This window comes from Corapipo altera, unplaced genomic scaffold (assembly GCF_003945725.1).
Source record: "Corapipo altera isolate COAL_440 unplaced genomic scaffold, ASM394572v1 1, whole genome shotgun sequence".
Classification (NCBI taxonomy): domain Eukaryota; kingdom Metazoa; phylum Chordata; class Aves; order Passeriformes; family Pipridae; genus Corapipo; species Corapipo altera.
Genome location: NW_020884873.1, coordinates 1,037,867 through 1,063,670, shown reverse-complemented (window position 1 = coordinate 1,063,670; position 25,804 = coordinate 1,037,867). Strand labels below are relative to the sequence as shown.

Genomic DNA, 25,804 nt, shown 5'->3' with positions numbered 1-25,804 from the left:
ACTTCACATATAATTACTATTTAATATCTTTGTTTCCTACAAACCAGGAAAAAAGCTTACCCTCACTCCCAATTCCCTCTCCTTGTAAATAAGCTGATGCAGAATATTCTAGATTTGCAGTTTCTACTTGACTTTTTCTTGAATTTATTCTCTTCTTTTCAAAGTAATGTGGTCTACAAAATGAAGCTATTTAAAATCCTAAATGAATAAGTGTTATAAAAATAATAAATTAGTATACAAGACTGACTTGCACAAAACATATGTTATACTCTGAAATATATTTAGACGTTGAGTGCATAATTGCCTGTTCCTTTTCTAATGGCCTGAAGCACAGTGCTAAATCTGAACTTTTCCCAAAGTCTGTGCAGCAACGGAGCGTCGCCCCCTCCACAGCTCCCAGCTGAGCTCAGGCCCTCTGCCTCTCACGTGCTGCCTACAGGGCTGACAACCAGCTGCAGCAGCCCCGAGAAACCTCAGCTGACCACGGGAACTAAAGAGCAGCAAACGGTCATCAGGAAACACTTGGGAAAGAGGGAAGAGAGGGGCAGTGGAAGTGCCAGGCAGGCGAAGGGCAGCAAGCCTAGGAGACCCCACCGTGAGTGCTCCCAGCTCCCTGTGGGTGGGGATGCAGGTCCTGCCACGCCCTTTGGGATGGGGGATTGCCCCCCAGAAGGGACCCTGCGTTATGGGACCCATCCCTTCTCCAGGATGGGAGAGACCTTTGGGGCACGGGACCCCCAAAGACTGGGACCTGTGCGGGGCCTGAGCATCGCCCCATGGTCCCTGGTGCCAGGGGACATGTGTGTCCCCTGCCCCAGCAGGGTCTGCACCCTGCTGACCCCGGGGAGGGGACAGGGAGAGGGGGATGGTGCTGAATGCCACCTTCGCCCCGAACTGCCCCCTCCACCCGGAGCAGGAGGTCCAGGGTTAGGGGTGTCCCTGGATGCAGGAGACCAGGGCTGGGGTTTGGGGACCTGGGACTGAGGACAAGAAACTGGAGACCTGGGGGACCAGGGACTGGGGACGAGGGGACAGGGATTAGGGACGAAGAACTGGACCCTGGGGATGCCAGCCTCTGACCTGAGCTCAGAACATGTTAGTCCCTGCACCTCCCTGTGTTTGGCTCTCTCACAGGCTCAGTACTGGCATAAGCCCACTGATGCTTGTGGCTCTGCCCAGCCTTCTTCCAAGCACGGCAGTGGCCCAGGAGCCCCACTCCAGCTCAGCTCAGGTCTCCAGCCCTGCCTGTGCAATTGGTTAAGTCTCCTGGATGGGCCCCTGGACATGCCTTGTTGTCTGTCTCCAGCCCAGTTCCCTGCTTGCTCCTGAAGGGATCCTTGGCCCAGGTTCAGGCCCTCACATCGCTCAGGGCTCTCAACAGACCAACACTTGGCTGGTACCAGCAGCTTCTGTAGGAGAAGGAGTGAGAGACAAGGCTCTGGGTCATGCTGGGGGAACAGACACAGGCTGAATGTAACTCACTTGTGTCACCAAGGAGTTAACAAAGACAACCAGTTGCTCTGAAACAACGAGCCTTCTGCTTTCTCCTTGAAAAAAACCACTCCAAAACCAGAATCATCTTTATTTGGATGTGTTTAAAGACTCTTTTTTCCAAAAAAGTATTATAGGTTTCAACAGAAAAAAATGTATAAAATTACTCTCCAAGCCAGCTTCTCCCAAAACACTGGTTGGCCTGGAGTTGCACAGTATTTAACATCAGTGTGTTTATAATGTCCATGGAAAAGGGAAGCAGCTCTCTTTGACTTCTCAGGAAGCCAAACCTTTGAAGTGAAGTAACCAGCAACAGCCCATGTGCACATCAGAACAAAGGGGGGCTGATTCCACAGAATTCCTCCTGGGCAAGTTCATTAATTGACACAGTTTCTGTGGAAACAGTAAGATTGTTCTCAGAGGTGAGACTCACTTTACCTGGTGAGGTGGCAAAGCTGGACCTCTGTTAATCTTAGGGAACTACCCAGAGTCCTTCACCTGGAAACTAAAGCATCTCCATAAACAGTTTGCATCTTCTGTCTTCACCCTAAATGTCCAAAAGTCAACCAACAACAAAAAAAGGATACTTTGCAAGTGGTATGACTTTCTAATATGAGACTGTGGAAACACACACCAACATTTATACAGCTAGAGCTAAACAGCAGCAAAATCCACTGTGTGGCTGCTGGGAGGGCACAGCAGAGGGTCAGCTTGGCAAGCACCTGGTGGGGGACCTGACCTCAAATAACAGGCTCTGCATTTCTTAAAGCTGAGCAGCAGAATCTTCCTCTCAATATGCAAACAGGCACTGGATTTTTCCTTGAAGAGACTGGCAATGAACTCAGAAGGAAAACCTATGGCAAAAAGGGTCACTTTTCAGGAAAATAAACATGAAAGTAGTGTTACAGCTCAGCCTCATTTTCTGTGAGGAGACCTAAAGCAGAAAAAGACAGAGAGCCTCGGATGAACTACTTCCTGAGAAATTAAGGCCCATTTTTAGTACTGAGCATTGCATATAGGATTTTGTTTTCTCTGTATGTTGTTTCTCTGATTTTTTTCCCTAATCAGCTTTCCTATCTGTCCAAGGTGGTTTGTAGCACACTAGTGATTCAGGTGGCATAACCAGATAAATAACAGAGTTATTTCTTTATAATAAATCTCTTTGTAATAAATGTACCTTGTAGCTTGATTTACAGCAAAATCCTCCTACTCTTACTTCCATGATGAGACCTACTTAAGTCAGTGAGACTAGTCATGACGATAAGATAATTAAGTTTTTAGTACAACTCTGGTTAGTGAGCAGAATGCAGTCCTGATATAATGAATCCACCAGCTCCAGTCTGATATTCAAAAGGTGTTGATGATTTCAGTATTATTCTTAATGTGCTCTGAGAAAAGTACATTTTTTTTTTACATTAAAGCATTAAACCCCATATAGGACATAATTCAATTCACCTTTTAAATTAAAGAATTGCTTTTAGACTGGCAAAGTTGAAGTTTAGCCAGCAGTGACACCTGCAAACTGACAGTCAAACCCCCCTACATTAAAATGGAAAGATTTGCATGAATGTGTTTTAAAATGACAGGAGACAGGAATGGGAGCTTCTAAGCAAGTTAGACTAAAATTTTAAGAGTGAAATGGCTAAAAATAGGCCCCTGAATGCATAGTTAGGCACCTATATAGAGACTGCTTGATTTTCAGTTGTTCTGATCACCCAGAGCTCCCATTAACTTCAGGAGCAACTGTGGATACTCAGCTGCTCTAGAAATCAAGCCACTTTTATTCGAGGGTCTAAATATGGATGTCTGTGCCCAAGTTTGAGGGGAAAAATACAAAAAATAAAAAAGAGGTGGAGTTTTTTGATACAGAAGACATTTTATAAAAGACAGTATTAGCCAAGTTTCATTCTTCTTTCCAGTTATAATGCTTGAATCAACATAACAATTAATAGTGCAACACATTTGTGCCAGAAGATTTTGTCTGAGGTGAATGGAAATCTATTTCAAGATCAGTAGCTCTTAATTAGCAATCTGAAACATTCCATAGATACTTCATATTCTGTGACTGCAAAGTGTTACCAGGCCACCTAAATCTCTTTCATAGTATTTCAGTGTTGCCATTAATAAGCTTTTCAGCCTGGTCTGAGGAACTTTGGAAGATTAACTTTGCAAATCTGTAAGTATTAACTATTTAACTATTTCAGAAATACAATTTTTTTTCTGCTTTTGGATCAAGTACAACCACCAGACTTGAGCATATTTTTAAATACTATAAAATATGAAGAAGGGAGAATTAGGCCTTTCATTCCATCATGTGCACTTGGTTGTCAGAAGACTTCTGAATGCTGTTTGCTTAAAGACCTCTTTTGTAAAAGTAATCCTGAGCTGATTTTGTGTCTAAGCCATTGCCAGTTCATGCTGAAGTGGATAAGAGCCAGTCACATGATAGAAAATCTGCAAGAAAAAAAGGAAAATTTATTATGGAATTATATATGACTATAAAACTGAAAGTGTCAAGGAAGTAACAAATTAAAGGCATGCCAGATGAAGATGATAGATGTTTGTTTGTGTGTGTGCATAAAATATGATGTAATATACCTTTATATATTTGTTTGTAGAATATGAACTATAGCAGCTCTTGCTGCTGTATTTGGAAAAAAAAGGTAAAAAGGAAAGACTCTTACTGCTTTTCAAAAAGAGCCAGGCAAAAGACAATGCTTTTATCTGTCATCTGATTTTGATGATTTCAGTGTTTGTTTTATTGAATATAATGATTGGGACGTTTTATCTTCCATGTGGCATAGTGTAGCAGAGCTTTGGTCACAACTGGGGCATTTATGCAATCCCTGGCATATAAGAGGATATGACCCTTAAGAAATCAGAAGAAATCGTGTGACACAATCACTGGCTGTGTCCTAAGACTCAGCAGCAATGGCAGTGGCAAAAGAGAGAGCACGAGAAAGCTCGTGCTGCTTTGTCATAACCAGGAACATAATTTTAGGTCAAGAGTGAGGCAGAGGAAGTCTGGCAATGAACCAAGCCAATATTATCCTCATTGCAGGAGTGAGTTCTCCACAGCCATGAGTATAACTGACATCCTTCAGATGTTCTATATTTCTAAAGACATGTCAGTATTTCAGTTGCTAGAAAGGTGGGGAAAGGGAACAGACTGGTGCTTTTCTTCTCCCTCAAAACTCATGTTTTCCCAGCACCAATAGCACAAGGACTCTCACACTTTTACTTGGTTAAAGCTAATATCACCTTCTCTCCTGGGTTCAGTGAACATGGGAGTGAAGTTCAGAAGCCTTAGTTCCTCCAACATGACACTGTTCCCAACTATGCTGAATCCTTCGGGGTTGATACCCTGTGCTAGTGATGTAGGTCAAGGGTAGACAGGTCAGAACCCCTCTTCCCATTGGAAACTTCTTCCTCAGGAAATAATCAACACGTAAAAGCTTCTCCATCAGCAGCATTTGGATGAGATGCAACTTTCTCCACAGCATGGAAATACATGGTGAACAGCTGTGGTACAGTGACATAAAGGGTCTGAGAGGTATTTTGAGGGTCAGTTGAACTGGCAGCAGCTGGGAGTGCAAAAGACTGCATACATGTACAAACTGAGACTCTTTGCTCACTGCATTCCAAACAGACAGTCAGTTGCTGGAATATCAGAGTCCCAGATGTTTGTGATGACAGATATTTAAAGAAATACTGGGCTGGAAGTACACGTCACTAATAATGAATCAGATGTACGTTCTACTTCTGCAAAATCAGCAAGCCAGCATATCTAGAAAGGTGACTTTATCTCCAGAAGTTGAAAGCTGTCAACAACTAACCTGTTGCTCAATGTCTCCCAGCAAACTACTGGCACCCAGGCGAAAGAGCTCTGGTGTCAGCCATTCCACTCCCAGCTCCTCCTTCACCAGCATAAGCCAAGTGATGGCTTCTTTGGCTGTCCGAATGCCCCCAGCAGGTTTAAATCCAACCTTTATACAGGGAAAAAAAAAAAAAAAAAAAAGAAGTTCAATACACATTTTCATTTTCGTTCATCAGCAACACCAGGAAGAGCAACCAGTGTTTGTACACCTGCAGTCTCACAGTGTCTGTGGTGTATGTGCCCAGTAAGCTCTACCCAGTAAGGACCTGACTGCAAAGAGGATAAGCTCTAGCACTGAGAGCTATCAAGCCTCAGCCATCACTGTGAAAGATAACATTTTCATTTTGAGGGAGTTACACTATTGAACCCTGTGCACTTTCTCAGGAGCTGGGCTTGAGGTCTAATGGGACTACTTTGCCTACTGCACATATCAGGCCAAGGGATTTAGCCCAGACCTGGGACATCTGCACAATCACTTACTGCCCATGTCACAATCTAATTTCAAATATATAACAACAAATACACATGCAATGACACATGCTGAATTAAAGCATGTGAGGCAGCTGACTTGTGGACAGCAGTGAGAGATGGTTGTACTTCACAAAAACCCTGTGCACCAGAGTTACACGTGATTTGGCTGTACATTCAAACCTATCAGAGGTTTAATTTTCACTAAAATTTTCCAAATGGGAATTAAATTAGGTTTGTCTTTATCAGAAATCACAGGAACTGCAGAACTTCCCTCCCACGCTGGATACGCTTTCAGTCACTTGATGTGAGAAATCTGTCATATTTGGTCAGGTGAACTGCCATGGACTAGAGGCACACACGCCAAGTAAAGCCTGTCTTTGGGGTAAAGCACATCTTGAATCCCATGATGGACCTGCTGTGCAGAGCCAGCACTGAGGTGACTTGGCACATACCCCTAATGCCAGTCTTTCATGTGCCATTTAAACACATCTCATTCCGAGACACAGCTTGTGATACACGGCTATCAAAAATTTTGATACCTGCATTAGTTAAAATGTTGGCCTTCAGCAGCTAACTAAACTCTTGGAAAACAAGGAGAATTAGGAAAAAATGTTTCTGCATTAAAAAAAAAAAGTAAATCAGAACAATATGAGGAACACAGCAATTCTTCCTATGTTTCCCTCTGCCATAAACCTCTGTCTTCTGCAAGAATTACTGGTTTGCTTTTTACATATAAGCATCTGAAACTTCACTGCATTGAGGATTTCTTTGTACCTTATGGATAAAATAGTGGAATCTGAAAGTATCTGTTTTTAAATGTGTTTGGTAATCTTTATATAGTGATTTCAGGACCAACAAACACAGAATAAATCCTTCTCTCTCACCCTAGAGCATTGTGATAATGGCATATTTCAAATAAGATTAAAAGAACAACAGCAGGAAAAGCTTGATAAATCCAAACCACAAAGACTGTGGTTTTGTGGATGGACAAAGAGATGTGAGTGTATGCATCCATCTGTTAACAATAGATTTCCAAGAGGAATTTAAACCACAGCAACTGGAAAAGCATCTTCTAGATAATAAATTAAAATAGTCGGAATGTGGTTTTCCTCAGAAAGAGAAATTCTAATGAAATTCAAATTTTAGATTTCTTCCTAGAAATGTTACAGCTCTTTGAGGTAATCTGTGGCAAAACCAAGTAAAACTAAGTTGAGAATTAAAAACATCATTCAGAATTCCTTCCCCTTTTAGCAAAGTCTAAAAGCTCTTTTCTCTGCAAAAAAAAAAAAAAAAAAGCTGACAAAGACAAGCCTGTCCTCTCCTCCATTTACCAGCTTTCCAAACAGAACATCTGACTACCATAAAAACGCAAAAAGGAAGGGGGTTTGGAATTTAATTCAAGAGCAGTACAAAGTCCAGCTACCACTTTCCTGCTGTTTCACAGCATTTCATTATTTTGCTTAATAAGTTCATCTCCTCAAGAATTTTCTCTTCACCTTACATTATTAAAAGTAATAAGTTTTTCTGGATTGGGAGTTTTCCCAACAGAAAAACCAATTTATGTATGTCCTTCAATAATGACAGGAAAAGATTATTTCCCATTATACTGCACACTTTTCATATCACCACCACAGCTTATCAGTCAATAAATGTTACTCTGCAACTTGCTCCTTTCCTTGAAGAAGTTTAATTTTTGTATTAACCTGTTTTTCCCAGGCAACACCTTGCTAGAAAGCATCCCTACAGCAGCAAAATTAGTTTGTTAAAGAAACCATTTAGAAATCTCTTGTCACTGATAATATTGTCTTCAGTTAATAAAAGTACACAAAGTCAGTTTACATCTAATTCACTGGCACACACGTGCACACAGACATAAGCACTTATTCTTAATAACACATTTTATGCCATGAATGCATCCTTTTAAAGCAAAAGGTGAATTCAACATTTATATCCAATTATAGGCACAAAGCTGTGCTAATGCAGCAGAGCCCAACTTCTGGCACACAGCTTGTGCAAGCAGCACTGGCACCGAGGTGAGTCACCCAGCCCCAGGGATCTGTCTCATGTTGGTGCAGTGACAATGCTCCCACAAAAACAAGACTGTCAGAGCTGCTCAAGTTGTTGTGTGGCAGAGAGAGATGGAGGCTGGGGAAGGGAGGAGGGAGGACAGCCCAAGGATCCATGTTGGCCTCACCTAGATGACTACAGATAGCAGGAGGACACACATCTAACCTGCTGTCACGCGCTCCTCAAGCTCCAACAGGCCCTGAAGACATCTCAGACCCCATCCCACTGCTCACCCCGTGTCCTGACATTGTACCTTGAAAGGCCACCTGCAGAAGGGATAGAAGGATAAACTGGAGAGGAAGGAAGGGTGGCCCAGGAACAGGGAGAGGCTCTTAGCTAGAGACATGGTTCATTCTTCCCTGAATCCGAAGGTGCGGACAAAGCCCACTGCTGAACACCAGCACCAGATCTAACTGGCAGCCCCCACTTGTCTGTGGATAAGAGAGATGAGAGGTGGCTTAAGCTCTCCTGTTAACCTCCTCCTTTCTCAGTGTCTCAACAGTTCATCGCTGTCTCTGCCATATGCTCCCCACTGCTCCTTCCCTCTAGTGACAGCACTCAACAGTGACCTAATAGATAAACCTTCTGTACCAGGACTTAATGTTCTTCCAGTCCCTGTCCCTCCTTCCTTCCCTCCATCCCAGGCAACAGGATACAACTGGATCTCCCTTGGAAAGCCTCTCTGACAAGGGAGGAAAGAGCAAAATTTATCCCTTGAGTTGCCAGAACAAAGTCAGAAAACACAGTTGTGCACACTGGACAGACTCTCGATGGCTCTAAATTTGTATTGCTCTGCTGAGGTTTATGGGAGTTGGCCAATCACTACTAGCTTGAGATTTGCCCTGTTATTAATGGAGATGACCATTTAAATACCTTAAATGGTGAAACCAAATTCAAATTCAAATGCAGCAGGCGATGCATTAAGATTGCACGATCCTTTAGGGAACGAAGTAACAGTTATTCAAGGGAGAAAATCCAAAAGTGCATTTAAAAAAAAAAAGTATACAAATATTAGCAAATAAATCCTATTGCATTATTACTTCCTCCTGAGTGAGCCTGTTTTGTTAATTTTTATAAAGACTGTGAGAATTACCTTGTTGCCAGTTTGCCAGTAGTATTCTTTAATGGCTCGCATCATGACTACTCCAACTGGAAGGGTTGCGTTTTCCACCTCCTTTCCTGTAGACGTCTTTATAAAATCAGAACCTGAAAGGAAGTAAAAAGCTTTAGAGCAGCTTCAGAACAAGAGTCACCCTGCACATAGAGAGCTCACACCCTCCAAAGATGTTATCCTGCTTCACAGCCATTATGAAGCATTCCTTTACATTTATGTCCCTGTGGTGTGGGTGCTAACCTTGCTCTGGTTGAGGCAGAGGAGGAGGATTACAACCACATGGTTTCAGAGTAAGTCAGACATCCCAGAGGCTAAATGAACATCTCAGCTCTTAATTATTTGCTCGAGCTATCAAACCAACAATCTCTTCAAGACAGTCCAACATAATACATGTTCCTGTACAGATACTCAGTATATGTGTACCTGTACATTAATAGGAATGTGTCTGACTAATCGTGACAAGGGAAATTATTTCCTCAGAAAAATTTTTTCATATAAATCAACATTTTAGTATTTCCACAAGGATCTTTCTGAATAGCAATTATTTCCATCAGTTTTTTAATTACATTGCATCTACTTAGCTATGGTCTGACACAATGCAGCAACAAGGTCAAAATGAGTATTATCTGAAGAACAAAAGTCAGCCTTAGCTTACTTTTTTCTGGTTTCTCACTTGTGAACAATATTCTCCACTGCCTGTCTTAATATTTTAGTAACATTCTTGTGTATTCTTGCTGCTCTGCTTTGGCTTAAAATGAATCCTGCAGCACAGTAAAACAAAAAGCTAAGAAGCTACCAAAAAAAATGTGCTTTTGCAGTGTATGATTGTGCATTGACACAATACAGTGATAAAACTTCTTTCGTTTCATTAGGACACACTTCATCCCTAGGAACCTACTTCTTAGAAAAGGTGTACTGTGGGATCATTAATTATCAAAAGCAATTGGGAGAAGAAGAGGGATAATTCAAACATCGTGTAGTGCATCATCCACTTAAGTCAATTGGAACTGCATCTGCTTCCACTTCAAATTTGGCTTAGGGTCCATTTTGTCTCTTATGTGAGTGATGATGCCTCTACAACATCCCCTAGAGTAAGGAAGGGAAGTTTCACTCCTGGCTCAAACTGAAGAGTTGCCTAGGCTACATTCTGACAGTGTGCTGCAGCACACTCCAGAGAGCCTTCTTCCTGAGGACACAGCTGACTGGCACACAGCTGGGTCCCAGCCCGATGGGAAGTTAAGACAAAGCCAGGCATGTTTCTGTGTCCTGTGATTTAAACATAATAGAATGGCACCACCAACTTTGGGGTTTGTTAGATCAAGGTTTTCTCTACAGGCTTCCTGACAAGGCACCAACTCAGCCCACTGGTGATTAAGTCGCACCCTCCTGTGACAATTTCCATTCTAAGGAAAAACAGTTATTTGTGAAAAACATTCTAACTTCTCAGAATGTGCAATGCACAAAAGAGGCAATTACTAGATGATTGAGCTTTGCAAAGAACGAAGTACACAGGAGAGACAATTGAGTCACACATTTCAGAACTACTCCCTTCCAGAGAGACACTACGGACATCTGATAGTCACATTAAAACAAGGAACAGTGGAAGTGAAACTTCAACATTGCCAAATTATATTTTTAATTTCCCTTTTGAAATGTAGCACTTAAAGTCCTTCAGTGCAATACTTTTCTTTTTTTTCTACTATAAGGTAAGTCAAAGCTTTTATAAGTCTTATAATTACAAGTCTCTATGGTACAGTTTCATTAAAAACTTTCATTAAACAACAGCTGCCCTTGTATATGGTCTTCTAATCAATTTGGTCAAACAGAATGACTTCTAATCAGCTGTTGATAAAAATAGAAGATGAAATTTTAATTCTAATAGATTAACCACAAACTCAAGATAGTCTTCAAAATCCATCTAGCTCTATTCTCCAGTGGATTTAACGACTATTCAGCAACTCATTACTAAATAGAACAAGATGAACATTTTCCAGTTCATTAAAGAAATGTACTATGTATTTTTGCATTGTCCTCATGATTCGTTACAGGGAGTCTTAATTACAAGATAATGGATAATGGTTATTAAATGCAGACTCCAGTAATGAAGCTCTATTCATTTGCGAGCCTCAGAGACTGCAAAGAGGGGAAAATAAAATTACTAGCTTCAAAAGATTAACGGATCAAATTATTATTCAATTTTGAAAATCTCATTCAGACTTCATAGAAACAAGAAGAGATTAAAAACTAGTATTAGTACAAAAGTAGTGCATTTATATATTTATTTTTAAATAATATCTTAAGGCTATTACCAGAATAATCAGTTCTAGATGTGATTATTAGACAAACATACAGCCAATTTCGTAGCATCCTCTAACAATGAAAACAATACATTTTTATTTCCTGAACAAATTCTTTTTATGACACAAGAGCTTGCTAGCAGGACTGCATGCAGCCTCTTGCAGAAGACAGAAGATGCACACTAGCAGAGAGAGCCACGATGAAAGGTGTTATTAACGTTTGGATTTCAAGAATGAAAATGGGGATTTAAAAATCAAGTGCTACCAAAAAAGGCACCTCATTAAGTACACTTTATGCCAACCTTTTAATAATATGGGAGTTTCACCAAGTGCATTTCTTATTCAAGTTTTCAAAAACAAGTCCAAGGAATGAAGTTCAGTGGGAGTTTCATCTGGAAATTCAGGTGATGATTTAGAAACCTGAGTTTTTATCACCCATCTTCTCATCTTCCTCTGAATGTATACCCTCAAAAAATCAAGGGCTAAGGCTAAAATACATGCTGGATGGCTTTCCCCTTTCTTAGAGTAAGGTTACATGATTCAACGAAGCATTAAATCAAAGATTTTACAAAATGAGTTATTTGGAGGACATTTCTAGGCCCAGTAAGCCTAGAAACCACACATTGCCTTTCAAGGCAGTGAATCACATAAGACCCATTGAATCAGCAAAGAGTGGTGACATCGAAGCCTTTTTGAAACACAGGAACATCACAGGCCTGTTTCAGGTGGGCTTACTGCCAACTCAGTGACCCACTGGCACTACAGCACCACAGCTTGGCAAGCACCAACTGCAGCAGATTGCTCTCACCAGATGTAAATCTGAAGGAACCCTAGGAAATGGGAACAGTGCTGCGGTCTCTGTCTGAGAGACTCACTGTGGTCAAGAGCAACTGAGCTCTCAGCCCTGCTGGGAGCCAGACCACTCGCGCTCCACTCACGGGTCTTGTGTAATCAGGTGGAGTGCTGTCACCGACCCACAGAAACATTTAGGTTGGAAAAAACCTCAAAGTTCATCCAGTCTAACTGTTAGCATTGCCAAGTCCATCAATAAACCATGTTCCTAAGTGCCATATCTACACCTCTTTTAAATAGCTCTGGGGACGGTGACTCAACCACTTCCCTGGGCAGCCTGTTCCAGTGCTGGACAACCCTTTTGGCTGCCAACCAGTCTTAACCCAGTTGTCAACCTGGTTGGTTTAAGACATTAAATCTCCTCTTCCTTTGCACTCTCACTCCCCATACAGTGACCCAGAGCCACTGCACTCCACTAAAGACCACTCAAAATAATCAAGTTGAATGTGCAGACACCAAAAGAAAGTCAGGGTCTTCACTTCACACTGCCTGAATCCATATTGAGAGATCAGGACGAAGTCCATTATATCATTTCTGCTCTAGATCCACAGCCTCATTTATGGTAGCACCTGAACAAAGGTGTAGAGCTGAGGCATACAGAAGCTGAGTGACTTGCCTGAGGTCTCTCAGCAAGCATTTGACAGGGCACAGATTGAATGCCCTGGTCTCCCAAAGGTCAGAAGAGCTTCCTTAACTGGCCTGCCCTATTGCTCTCCTCTACATCATCTCGAAACACTACAAAGCTCTCCAGTCCACAGAACACTGAAGCAGAGCATGAGAAGTGGAGAATCTTATTTAGATGGCGTCCAGGAAACACACTCTGATTCCATAATTAAGCAATAAGGAACAATAAGCAGTATAGCAATCGTGAAGTAATCACAACCTTTTGGTTGTGAAGTGTTCCAAATGCCCTTGGGGAATGATTATCTCCCGATAACTACAGAATTTTTGTTGTTGCCTTAGTCTTAATAAAGAACAAAGATGTGTCTGGCAGTTTTAAACAATAGACAGAGATGCTTGCAGAGGGATAATTATGCCATGCTACTTTGTAAGGATTTGCAATGAGCACAAATGTATCTCAGTTGCTGCAACTCAGATATAGCAATATACAGTGACACAGGGTGAACACACACCCTTCCAAGGTTCCTAGGACTGATGGCAAAATGAGGCACGCTGCTGAGGGGACCTGAAAAATCACCCGCTGTTTCTGCTGACAAGGTAGCAATGATAAAATAGTACAGTATCAAATGTGCATAAAGTCCCATTAGCAAGTATCATTTCTATTTTATGAGTACCTAAACTAAGGGTCTTCAGATTCATACACAATTAGCCTGGCTAGGGGCGACCAGGTTACCAACCCTCTGAAAATAAGAGGCAGGGCAAGATATAAAAGGCTAATGTAGTAGCTAATTTCTGTCAATTGAGTCATCATAATTGTTCACTTAACACGTCCTTATCCTACTCCAGTGGCAAGATAAAATACATTCCCTGCTTGCTTAACTTTGCCATTGAAGAGAATACAAAGCTGTTACAACTCACTTTAGAAGTAGCTCACCAAGCAGCTTTAGCTCCATCACATGAGGCTATGGTGCCAGACCACTTAGTTAAGTGCCTGTGCATGTTTTCACATGCCTGTATCTCAGCTACCATTTTGAAAAATGCTAGTTCATAACTTGGTCTGTTGTGAACTGTCCATTTTTTTGCAATTCTTTTCAAAAAAGTGCCTGAGTAGAGGGGAAAAAAAATAATAATCCCATCACAGGCATCCACATTTAACGTCTGTTTACAAATAGGACAACCTTTAGACCCATCACATCATCTCAGCCTGGTTTTCAAGACTCAGCATGGATGCTTCCTTTCTTCTACACCACCTTTGGTAATAGGGGTTCTGCAGGCCAAATGATGCCCTTAGGAACACTTATTCATGCACACAAAGGACAAATTATTAAGTCCATACTTATGCAAAATTCCCTGTAGATGATGTCTGAAAGAATTCAGCATTGCTGAATTATGCATAGCTTGTTAATGCACTCTTATAGTGTCTACCACAGGTCTCCACAGAATACTATTACTTAATTAGTATTAGTTTCTTGTGTGTTCATTTAAAATGTGTTTCTTTAGATGGTTCAACAGGAAGAGCCATACCACCTTCTGTTGCTCAGCTACACAGCTTAGGCACTTGCTATTTTTAGAGCATTCCTTCCAATCCAATCCCTATGTGGTATGGAGAAAGAGAAGAGAAATAACTGACATGTGCTCCAGGTCCAAAGACCACAGCTGGAATTCCTGTCAATGGTGGCACTTGGCTTTGGGCCACACTAAAGCACAGAAGGAAACATGCTCCCAAGTCACCTTCCCATATTGCCATGCAGAAGCAGTGCTGGGGGATGCCAGGGTGCAGGAACAGTTCAGGCTGCTGGAACAGCCATTCTTCTTCCTCTCCAAAGAGAAAGCAGCAGTATATCTGCCCAAGAGTGACCACTGGGACAAGAAGGACGTTTGAGGAATTCCTGTATTGTTATCTGCTTGCTAAGTTTCATGTTTCTTTACCACAATCTAATTTTTCTTCTTTAAAATGATGTACCATGTTACCATGCTCAAGAACTTTACAGTGTATGACCTATATTGACCTCACTTCTTTTTGCAGATGGCATTACTGGAACTGGTTAAGCAGTTTGCCTAATGACACGTGACGAACCAAAGGCAGAAAGAAGAACCAAACCAATGCATCCCAACACCTAATCCTAACCTTACTACCATCACTGAGAAAAAACACTGTTCTGTCAGCTTATCCCCTTGAAATGCTCTTTTCCTTTACAGACTATGCTGTGGGCTACTTTTTGTCATGGTCCTCCTGATTTTCAGCAAGACACAGAAGACAAGAGGCATCAGTACAAATCTCATCTGTAAGACAGGCTCAGCTTGAGAGCGCAGCACAGAGCACCCAGGGCAGAAGGCACTGCTGGTGGCACAGCTCTGGCCCCAGATTCCCAAACCCATGACCTCCTCCAGCACACAGTGATGACAAAACAAGCAGGCAGCCATGGATATTTTATCCAGTGGAGAGAGGAGTGAACAGAGTGAAGGGAGTAGCAGAAGTGTTACGTGGAGATAGAAGCCTATTGGTTGCCATGAGCTTTAAGATGTGGCTGTTCCACCAACTACCAAAATACCTGAAGAGTAAAGGGGGGAGCAGAAGAACCACAAACAAGTGAAAAAAAGCATGGAGAGTGTGCTAGTGATAAGAGTAGCTGCAGCACCTGCCTAAACACTAGTGGAAGTGCTCTGCAGTGTGTATGGAGGCACAGAGCAGCAGACCTGCTCCCTCTTATTGCCATCACCATCACCATCATCCCCACAATTACACAGCAACTACCTTTAAAAAAGGCATCTTTCAAAACCTTGTTCTCATTCTGCTGCAAAGATAGTGATGGCTGAATTCTGCAGACTGTCCTCACATCCAGAAGTCATCATTTACATTAAAAAAGCTACAGGTTATAAAATAACACATTGTCTCTGTGCAAGGATATGGATATGGCCAGGGGCTAAGAAGGGGGAAGGTGACTTTCCATGCTTTGGCAGAGTGTCAGTGTCCCACACACAGCAGCTAAAGGCATGCTGGGTGTTTGAGAAGGAACCATGACATTCATTCTTGTTGCTTTACCAGTAACACACAGGTTGCTGCAAAAGGAGGTTATTGCTTTGTGAAGCAACATAAAAGGCTTGGCCTCTCAGACTAGATGCAGGCACTTGGGTTCTCAGCACTGGGCCATGTCTGCCTGCTGGGCTGGGTGAAAAAGCAAAATGCTGTGGCAGAAACTGGACTTGATTTTAAAATCCCACCCTTTAAGTTTCCTTTACAAACACTGAAATGCATTGCATCACTTACTTGTTACACTTAAACTAATCTAAACAATGATAAACTATCTCAAACCGCGATATAATTAAAACAGCACTGGTCTAGGTCAGGCTTTTTCCCTCTTGGCATTCTCAGTTGTGGATCAATACATCTCAGCCTCTCAAAATGTTGTCCACTACATGACATATTACAGACTGAGTCTAAAACGCTGATATATCTACCAGTAATAGCAATTGCAATTTGGAAGAAAATAATAAATATGCATGAAGGCTTAGAATCACAGCACTACATGGCATATTGCATCCCATGTTTTAGTAACCACATTTAGCTTTGTGCTTTTTAACGTTGATAACAGCTTTGAAACAAATATGTTAACATTAAAATTCCGGTATGCTTACGCATTGTCTATTAGCTTGTAACAAAATTACTCAAATTGAAAAAATAGCTGTTTAAAATCAATTTGGAAATATTCCACACTGAATAAAGCAAGTAGAAAATCAGTCTACTTTATCGAGAAGGTGCTATGAATTTTAAAGATTTAAAAAAACCCCACCATACATAATACAGCCAAAATCATGACACTTCAATGTCATTTTGAGTGTTTTTCAACACCTCATGTTAAAAGCAGTTTAAGATTCTGTTCTTACTCTAACACAGAGAAAGGCAGGATTGATTTTTAAGATTTAAAAGTCATGTCTTAATGCCACAGTCAGAATCTGTCCAACATCCAGCCTCTTTGTAATGCAGAGGACAAACAGCCAGCATCAGCCTCTCTTCCACACTGTTCCCTACAATAAAAGGCAGCTGACACAGGTGGAGGCTTTAGCACTAGGGGGATTTCCAGTATCAAAGGCATTTCCTTGAGCACTTGGAACTGTCAATGTTTTGACTTTTGGCTTTGTCCAAAAACCAAAAAATATAAGATGCCAGATCTCACCAGATCTGTGCTGTGTTTGTTTCCACCTGGCTTTTACAAATCAGGCAGAACAGACTACTTGAGGGCTTGCATAGAGGGATGAATATTCCACTTCCAGTAATCATGGAAAACGTTCGGCATTTTTAGCTCATTTTTTATGATACTCCACAGTCCCGAATATAATCAAGCTGCAAACCCGTAGATTCTACCATGGACTTCCTGGGTGCAGGTGTACTCCTGATGCAACAAATATCTAAAGGGATAAGATAAGGGATAAGACCTTGGAAGGTCTCACCTATACACCAACAGCACAGGAACAACGGCAAGCTATGGTTGTTTTTAAAAAGCCCTAGTCTTACTCACCGCTTCTGCTTCCCAGTTTTTGCCCCTCAGAGTTTTTCCTTCTTCTTTCTCCACCTTGCTATTTTGACATCTGGCAAAAGCCCACGTGCTTAGGCTGCAACGTGGGCCAGAACTTCCAGGGTGATATGGTTTGAAGCTGGCTCCCTGCCAAGTCTCCAAACCTTACCACCAGAAGTCCCCCCCCACCCCCCAAACCTCAGGGAGAAGAGGGAGAAAAACAACCAACTAAGAAAACCCGAAATGAGAGAGACAGCTAAAGTGATATATATAAATATATTTACACTTATGTTACAATTGAAATATATATACAATTTAAAATATATACAATTTCACAAGGAAAGGGGAAGGGAGAAGGGAAAGGGAACAAAACCAAAATAATATATATATATATATATACCAATCAGTAGCCCGAGATCTAGTAACTAAAGAGTTAGCAAAGAAATATCCCACCACTCTCCTTGGGACAACCGAGAGTCGCTCCGGCACAATCGCCTGCAACCTCCGTCTCCCAAGGTCGACAAGGCCTTACCAGGCCTCGCTCCCCAACACGGCAGACTCAACAGCAGGGAACCTGCACCTCCAAGCCGCCGGAAGGAAAGAGAGCGAAGGCCTTTCCTCCTTTCTTCTTAGAATCTGGCTTATGTAAAAATCGTAGGGAATACTGGGTAAATCTGGACCCTTCCTTGGTTACAAACTGGTCACCAAGGAAGGCCTAGCCCAAGCCACCACACAGGTACAGACAGGTGCTCTCACCACTGTCAGTAGGGTTGTTTTATAATGCTTCTAGCTCTTTGGGTAGCCTGAACACCGAAAAGCTTGCCAGTTCCCTTCAAAAAAGAAACAACCAAACCCCCTGACTGTGCAGCCACACTCCAAGCAGAAGGCACCTCTCTGCTGGGGGTCAGGAAAAGACACACTTCTGGGTTTTTTTTTTTTAAGAAATCTTTTTTTTATCTCCCACTGCATTATTAACAATGCTTACATAGCAAAACTAACAATTTTATTTCAAAGGGATGACTTATGAAGGTGTGTTGCTGTTCAGTCAGACTCTTCTGGCATAAGAATCTACTGAGCACTACTTTAAAAAACGAAGGAAATCAAAAAGACCCTTAAGCACCACCAGAAATAGGCAGCAACTCTTAAAAAGGTATTTAATATGCTGGGGCATTGTTCTCCAACTCCATTTGTCAACAGCCTGTGTGCTGATCTTATCACAGACTGCAATCATGGTGAGCATCTCAAACCAAAAGTACCAAGAATCTGATTAAACAACTGTGAGTTTTGGTTAAAAAATAACTGAAACTGATAGAGAAATGTTCATTCCGTTAGTCCACTGGCAAAATGAAGATGATATTTCAATCTTCAAATCTACACTTTATATATAGGGTTTATATTTTTGAAAACATACACTAGACATATATTATCATTTTGAACTTTGACATTCCACTCTTTTTACTGAAATACTGAGAACGAAAGAAATTGAATATCAAACTCTCTTTGTGTTAGATGTATATATATCCTCATAGGTATTCAGTGGCAAGTTATTAAATGTCACTATTCATTGAGACAGTACATTATACGTCTTTCTTAGAGAAAAAAAAAAATCATCTATGTAAAATTTGTAGCAACATTTCAGAGCCTCACTCTGGTATCGATGACTTTTTCATCCACACTTATATATGGTCAGAAATAGAGGTGGTTAAGCAAAACATTACCTGTGTGTTACTGAGCTGTCACTTGCCAAACTGCAGTGGCAGTGACAGTGCCACCACCACGCCAGGAAGCGCGACCACCCTGTCTATACCTTTCCTTCTGTAATCCTGAGCTTCTGACACAAATAGCAAAAAAAGTTATTAGGAATTATGCATTCAGCATTTCTCTACATCAAATCACATAGAAAGGTATCTAATGAGTATTTACACTGGAAAACAGTGTTCTGAAGTGAAGTATAGCAGTGTTGCATATTCCTTATCTAACAACTAAGCGCTGAATTTGCTTTGCTACACGTCTTCCATAGAGTCCTTTAAGGCCCCCAGACATTAGCCCAAAGCAAACCCACATTGTCTCCATTTAATTACCTACCATTTCATACTTACTGTGATCAAAATGACTGAGTTAAACAAAATGGTTGCTAGTAACAGGAGACCATTGATAATCAGCAAGCTAAGGTAGGTGTACGTGTGTAGAGTTCAAAAGAAAAAGATGCTGCTGGCATGCTGTTTACTTTTCCAATGTGAATTTATAAAGGGGAGTGAAAGTCCAATATCAAGTGAATTAGCAGGAATTAAAAGGATTAAAATCCCAGGAACCAACGAAGCCAAAGAGAAATGGAAAATGGATTCAAGCCCTGAAATGATAAAATTATTTAACAACTTATTAAAACAGTTCATCATTGTAATTAAAATCCAAGTGCCTAGAAAAAAGTGCCACAAGAAAGGTAATTATTTATGAGAATACTTTAAAAAACCATTTATTGTGAATGTGGGAGAGAATCAGCCTGAAAGAGGTGGTAGAAAAAGAAATTGTTTGTTTATTCATAAAACTTATTTTGGTCTAGCATACCACTAAGAATCCCTAACATCTGCTCAATAGCAGCTGTAAGTAACATTAGGAACACTCAGCCAATTTATATCTTTCCTTTTTATTAAAAAATAAACAGGTCTTTTTAAATTATTCACTAGTAAATTAACATAAAAATCAGTGCTGTAGCTATCCACATTTTGTGGAAAGGAGTCTGCAATCTTTGTATGATGATCTAAATCTTTCTATGTTTCACTACTTTATTCTTTATGTGATGTCCCACCTAATTTAGCAAACAAAAACTTAGAAAACCTACAAGCCATACCAGTGTCACAGCCACGAATAATACAGAATGCATCACTTATACCTCAAATGCCATATTAGTTGCCACCTTCTGACTTGAACAGATTCTTTTCTTACCTTCCCTTTGCCTTCCACCATTTAAAAATTCCCCTCAAATAACCTCAGACCTCTCCTGCTTCTGTGTTTTACGAAAAAGACATTAGACAGGAAAGAGTAACAAAATGCAGCAGTGTTACTAATTACCAATTATTTGTTCTCATCTGCAGCACTTTCATACATAGATGACAAAGTGCTCTGCATGTCCCCGAGTTTCACTCCAAAACTGCATTCTTAAGACAGTAAAAAAGGCACAGGAACACTTCAAACCTAAAAGCTTCTTTCCACCTCTCACTAACATTATTTTTTTTTTTTTACTTAATCTCTTCAACATTTCAGCAGAAAATATTACTTTCTTCCTGTGTTTCTTTCCTGGCTTCAGTTTTTACTTCATGATACAACCAAGTTTCTGCAAACGAACTCGCCAAGCTGTTCAAAAGCCTGGAGTAGCTCTGTTTATTTTACTAAGATTTTTTTTGTTTTACCTCTAAGCAACAAACCAGCATTTCTGCAGTGCACTCTGAAGACAGTTAATTTAAGGCTAAGTGAGCTGTAATTCTAACCCAGGCACTGGAAATCACTGAAAACAGCATTATTACAACAGCCCATCCAGCTGAAGTTCCAGAGGAGTCTGCCTTGAAGCTGCAACTGTGCTGCAACTGGCAACCAAGCATGAATTTGCTCACATCCAGAGCAGCTGCAAACACAATACCTGATTATAACATAAATGTAACTACTTAGCTATCAATGGCATGTCTATGGTATCATGGTACCAGAGCACCACCTGAAAAATGCTACTCCTCCTCTAACTAGGGACTAGAAGCCACAAAAAACATGGCATCCCTTTCCATCATAGCTCACACCAAGCTGCTTTCTCATCCTAGGGCTCAGCTTAGTTTCAAATCTCCATTTATGAGTAAGGCTTTGTGCTTCCTTTGAGTTCACTTCAGCTTCACTATCCTGGACCAGTGGGAAGGAGGGCTTTGAAGATATATTATTCACGATTTTGTCTTCTATTATTGAAGTTTAATTTGATGCATGCAATATGGAACATCACCACCTGTTTCCTTTTTGGTCCATTTGAGATGAATTAACAGATCTTCTTGATAAACTACAACACTTGACCCTTGTGATATTTGGGATAGGCTGGTAAATTGGGCACTGGATTTGCAACATAACTGCAGATGTGATGGACAGAGGATGTTTCACTTAAGAAGAGGTCCTGGCATCACAAAGGAGGAATCTTTTCTACATCTTAGATTTAGGGAGAACTAAACTTGAGAAATCAGCTACAGTTGCAGACTGCAGGGAAATCACTTTATAGCCCAAATGCTAGTGGGGAAGAAGCACCAAAGGTACAAAGGACAATTGGACATCAAATCCCCATTGACTTGCCATGAAGGCTGTGGACTTTGCTGTCAACTTTGTCTTTGAAAAAAATCTCTCAAAAGCAGGACTACTACAGAGAGCTCTGGGAAAGCTATTGCCTCCAGTAACTACCAAGTAAGCATAGCCAGAAACCAGAATTTGTGTTATCTGAGAGATGCTGAATTTGAAAACTACAATTTCAGAAAAGGAAGTAAAATATCCCCCCCCCCCCAACCAAATGCATCAGGAAGATTTCCCAGGGGATGAAACTCCAAAATATAGTATCAAAGAAGGGATTATCTTCTATTCCTTCCAACATCTTCCCAACACAATTTGAGCTCTGGCAACACAAATCAGAGGAACACAGAATGGCTGTGAGACAAGCTCCAAGTAACCCAGGTACCTAACAAGGAAGTTCAAGACCCTTGTGCAACTCACCAAAAATACTGCAAGCAACCAGAGGCAACCTGGAAAAGTCACTGAAGTGAGCACATTCCTGAAGAATATTGCTATAGCCTATGTTCATATTCTGACAGAAACCTTTTCCTTTGAGAAAATGACTTAAATAGGCTGGCAAAGTCTATTAAGAAGACCTTTTGAATTCTGGTTAAACCCTTAGGAAGGAACAATGTCAAACACGAGCATAAATGCATTTGCATTTGAACAGTCCTGTTCAGCTCAGTGAAGAATGTGCCTGTAGCATCATGCAGCCAGCAGTCAGCCTGGGTATTCAGCCTGTTTCTCTGCACTTCATAAAATCATAGAATCAGCTGGGTTGGACAGGACCTCTGAGATCATCAAGTCCAACCCTTGATCCAACACCGCTGTGGTTACCAGACCATGGCACTAAGTGCCACGTCCAGTCTCATCTTAAAAACCTCCAGGGACGAAGAACTCCCCCCTTCCCTGGGCAGCCCATTCCAGTGCCTGATTATCCCCTCTGTAAAGAATTTCCTCCTAATATCTAACCTAAACCTCCCCTGGCAGAGCTTAAGACCATGCCCTCTTGTCTTACTGATAGTTGCCTGGGAGAAGAGATCACCACTTTGAAATACAGTGTCAGCACCACTAGGACACGATTTGTTAAAAGTTAGTGGATGTCTTTATATTGCTCTCAGTGTGTTTTAACATACAGATTTAACATTCCAGGTAAGGAAACAATCCATACCCTCCTTATGGAAAACATCCTGTTTCATATTTTTGTCCAACTTTTATGTGTTTTACTTATGTTTGTGCTCATCTCTTGTTTTTCTTCTTTATTTTCCACTGTATTCCTGTTCCTTAGGATTAAACTGAAATGTGTGCCCTTAGTCTTTTAAAATAACCTAACTCTGTTCAAGATCACATATTTCTAGTGTATTTTTCCATTCAACTTCTTTCTCTTTAGAATTCTAAATCCACATTGCTGCTGTGCTGCTGCTATGAGCATATAGCAAATTAGGCAGGCATGACCACTGGGCCTTGATACCTCAAAAAGCAACAAAAAAATCCCTGGACCTACAACCCTAAAATCATGCTTAGTTTACTTCCACATCTATATTAAGTTTCTGATAAGGGACTGGATTTTCTAAGTAGTTTTTCTACTTGCAATCTCTTAAAAGATACTTTAATATTTCATAAGCCAATTTTATATAATTGATAGATACAGTAAATTAAATATTTATTTCTATTTTTCACTGGTTTAGTAGAATTTAACACCTGCTGCTGACAGAATAAAAAAAAAATCAACCTGCAATATCAGAGAAATAAATAATACCCTGTACATCTATTGATTTTACATAATATTTCCATGTTTTAAAATTGCATTCTCTCAAACCATTACCTTCAATACTGGAGCTTCACAGATGCAAAGTTTTTTCCTAGGAAGCCGTGTTATTTTGATGGCATGTTTGACTAGAACTATTCACTGTGCAACAATTTCTGAGTCTGAGGTGATATGAAACTTCACAAGTTTTAACTCAAATTCTAACAAATTATTTAACATAGAAACAAGGTTTCATTCATGGAGAAAATTAACGCAACAGGGGTGCTTTCTCACCTCTCTGCATCAGTTGTTATAAATTGAAAGTATACCACTTAGATATTCCTTAATTAACATGCTTTGGAAAGATCTTGTATATCAGCAAAAGTGAAGTGCTATTCAGGCACTGGGGATAGTTTGCTAACACAAGGTTGACCCCTCTCAACTTTCACTGTCAGTACTTGCCTACTCACTGTAACCTACTATTTCACAACTGATTTCCAAAGGCTGAAGCATGAAAAATAGCCAATTTCTTAAAGGTCAGAAAGCAGAAATCTGCAGATCAAACCTTCCTCCTCGGAGAGAAGGACAAGCCTGGGATTTCTGGGGAGTTACCACACTTCTGCCCCTCTACATTTCGCTCAGTGCCCGGAGAACACCAAAGCACAACAGAACAGGCACATGGGAATCACAGCAAAACTCCTTCATTAAAAAAGAACATTTTGGGTGGAGTGCTATGAAAACAGCTGAAGGGAGGAGACCTCTGTTGCTGCTGTCTCCTGCAGTGCACAATACCATCAGCCTAGAGTACAACCACAGCAAGTTGTGCCAGCTCCCACCTCCCTACCACTCTCAGGGATGGCTGTACTAATAAATCAGGGTCAGCTGCTCCCACCAGAAAATTTCCAGACTTCTTCTTGCTCTTTTTCTCAATTTCCCAATACCTAGAGTATTCCACCTTCATGCACAGGCACAGGAAATTTCTACCTTCTAATGAGAAGAACATATTTCTGTTTATATCTTAATTTACTAAACTTCACAGAAGTCCTATAAAATGTGCAATGTTAACTTTACATACAGAAAACCAGAGAGGCAAGATCAGTTGTCAGAAGTGATGATATGTTTATTAGAAGTCATTCTGCTACCACAAACCCTCTCTTCTTGGTGGCTTCCTGACTTGGTATACTTCCAGTGGGAAGTGTTTGGAAATAGCACTTCTCTCAAAAGTGGGGATGGTGGAGGGAGAAAGTCAAGTGATGTTGTGGGTAACACAAAATCAAGCAAACAGGTACAAAGCTGACAAGTCATCTCTTTTACTCTGGTATTTCCTCTTTGACTTCATTTGAGGGTGTCTATTCCCATTTTCTGATTACAGTAGAATCCCATCAATAGAACAGACCTTTCACAAAATTAGCAAACTGAGTTGCCAAGCATCCTGCTATGACAAATATGAACAATCCCCAGATAACAATCTCCCCCCAGTCCAGAAAGCACATAAATAAATGTGTAACAAAACATGGCACTGCATGCACGTCTGGATTTCCAGCTTAACAAACTGCCAGCAAATGAGGTTTTACTGTATACACTCTAACTCTGTTCTCCCTTCACAGATCTCTGTAACTTTATTTTTCCCCCAGCATCTCTGTTTCTCTTATTTATTACTTCTGTCTCCACTTACCCATGCAGGGTTCTGTTGACTCTACTGTTAAGACTTTTCATTAGAGCCTGCCCTAGCGTTTCTCAGCCACTTTCCATTCCTTCACTTCTGATTCCCTACACATATATGACCCGAGTTCCAGTCAGAATTTTAGGTCTGCTTTACTCAAGACCCACATTTTTTTTGTGTGTTACTAGACTCTCACCACTAATTCAAACATGAGGATACTGTGATTGCATTGTTAGAACTTTTCGACTCTGAGATTATCTATCACGCCCACATTATTTCTAGTGATTAGCTGCAGTATCACTGTCAAGTTTGGAGGCAATTACCTCATTTAAGGGAGCATCCTTGTAGTGCCTTACTGAACATGCAGTTATCTGCATTTTTATATTACTGGCTTTTTTATTTCTCCCCACTCTGTACCAGAACAAATGAAGTCACTCGTTCCTGTGCCTACCTCTTTTAGATTGAATATATTTAAACACCATCCATCTATTGATCTAACTCGTAATTCAAAAACTTTGGTAGTGCATAATATTCAGAACTTTGAGACAGACTTGTCACTCTAACTTGCTATGCATCTTGGTTTTGCACAGGGGGTTTTGTGCTCAATCCTTGCACTAAACTTTCAGTGGTGTTAACCAGAGTTTTGAACATGCAGAACAACCACAGACTATGCAGAATGAAGGACATCTGCTGTAGCAGGAAAGTGACCAACTTCCAATATAATTCCATAGCATTAATTACTGTGCTGATAAGCCTCTTAAAGCAGCCAACTGCCACCACTTCTACATATTCAAGACATGCAA

General features: G+C 40.8%; 1 protein-coding gene across 1 annotated transcript in view; it reads right to left on the bottom strand.

The window, feature by feature from the left end:
* Positions 1-1,605: 1,605 nt before the first annotated feature.
* DERA (deoxyribose-phosphate aldolase) overlaps positions 1,606-25,804 on the bottom strand; it is a 53,708-nt gene continuing 29,509 nt past the window's right edge. The window contains exons 7-9 of the mRNA XM_027662830.1: positions 9,000-9,112; positions 5,328-5,477; positions 1,606-3,945 (exon numbers count right to left, since the gene is read on the bottom strand). Of these exons, the coding sequence (XP_027518631.1) occupies positions 3,889-3,945; positions 5,328-5,477; positions 9,000-9,112 (320 nt within the window). The 3' untranslated portion in view covers positions 1,606-3,888. The remainder of the gene's footprint in view (positions 3,946-5,327; positions 5,478-8,999; positions 9,113-25,804) is intronic.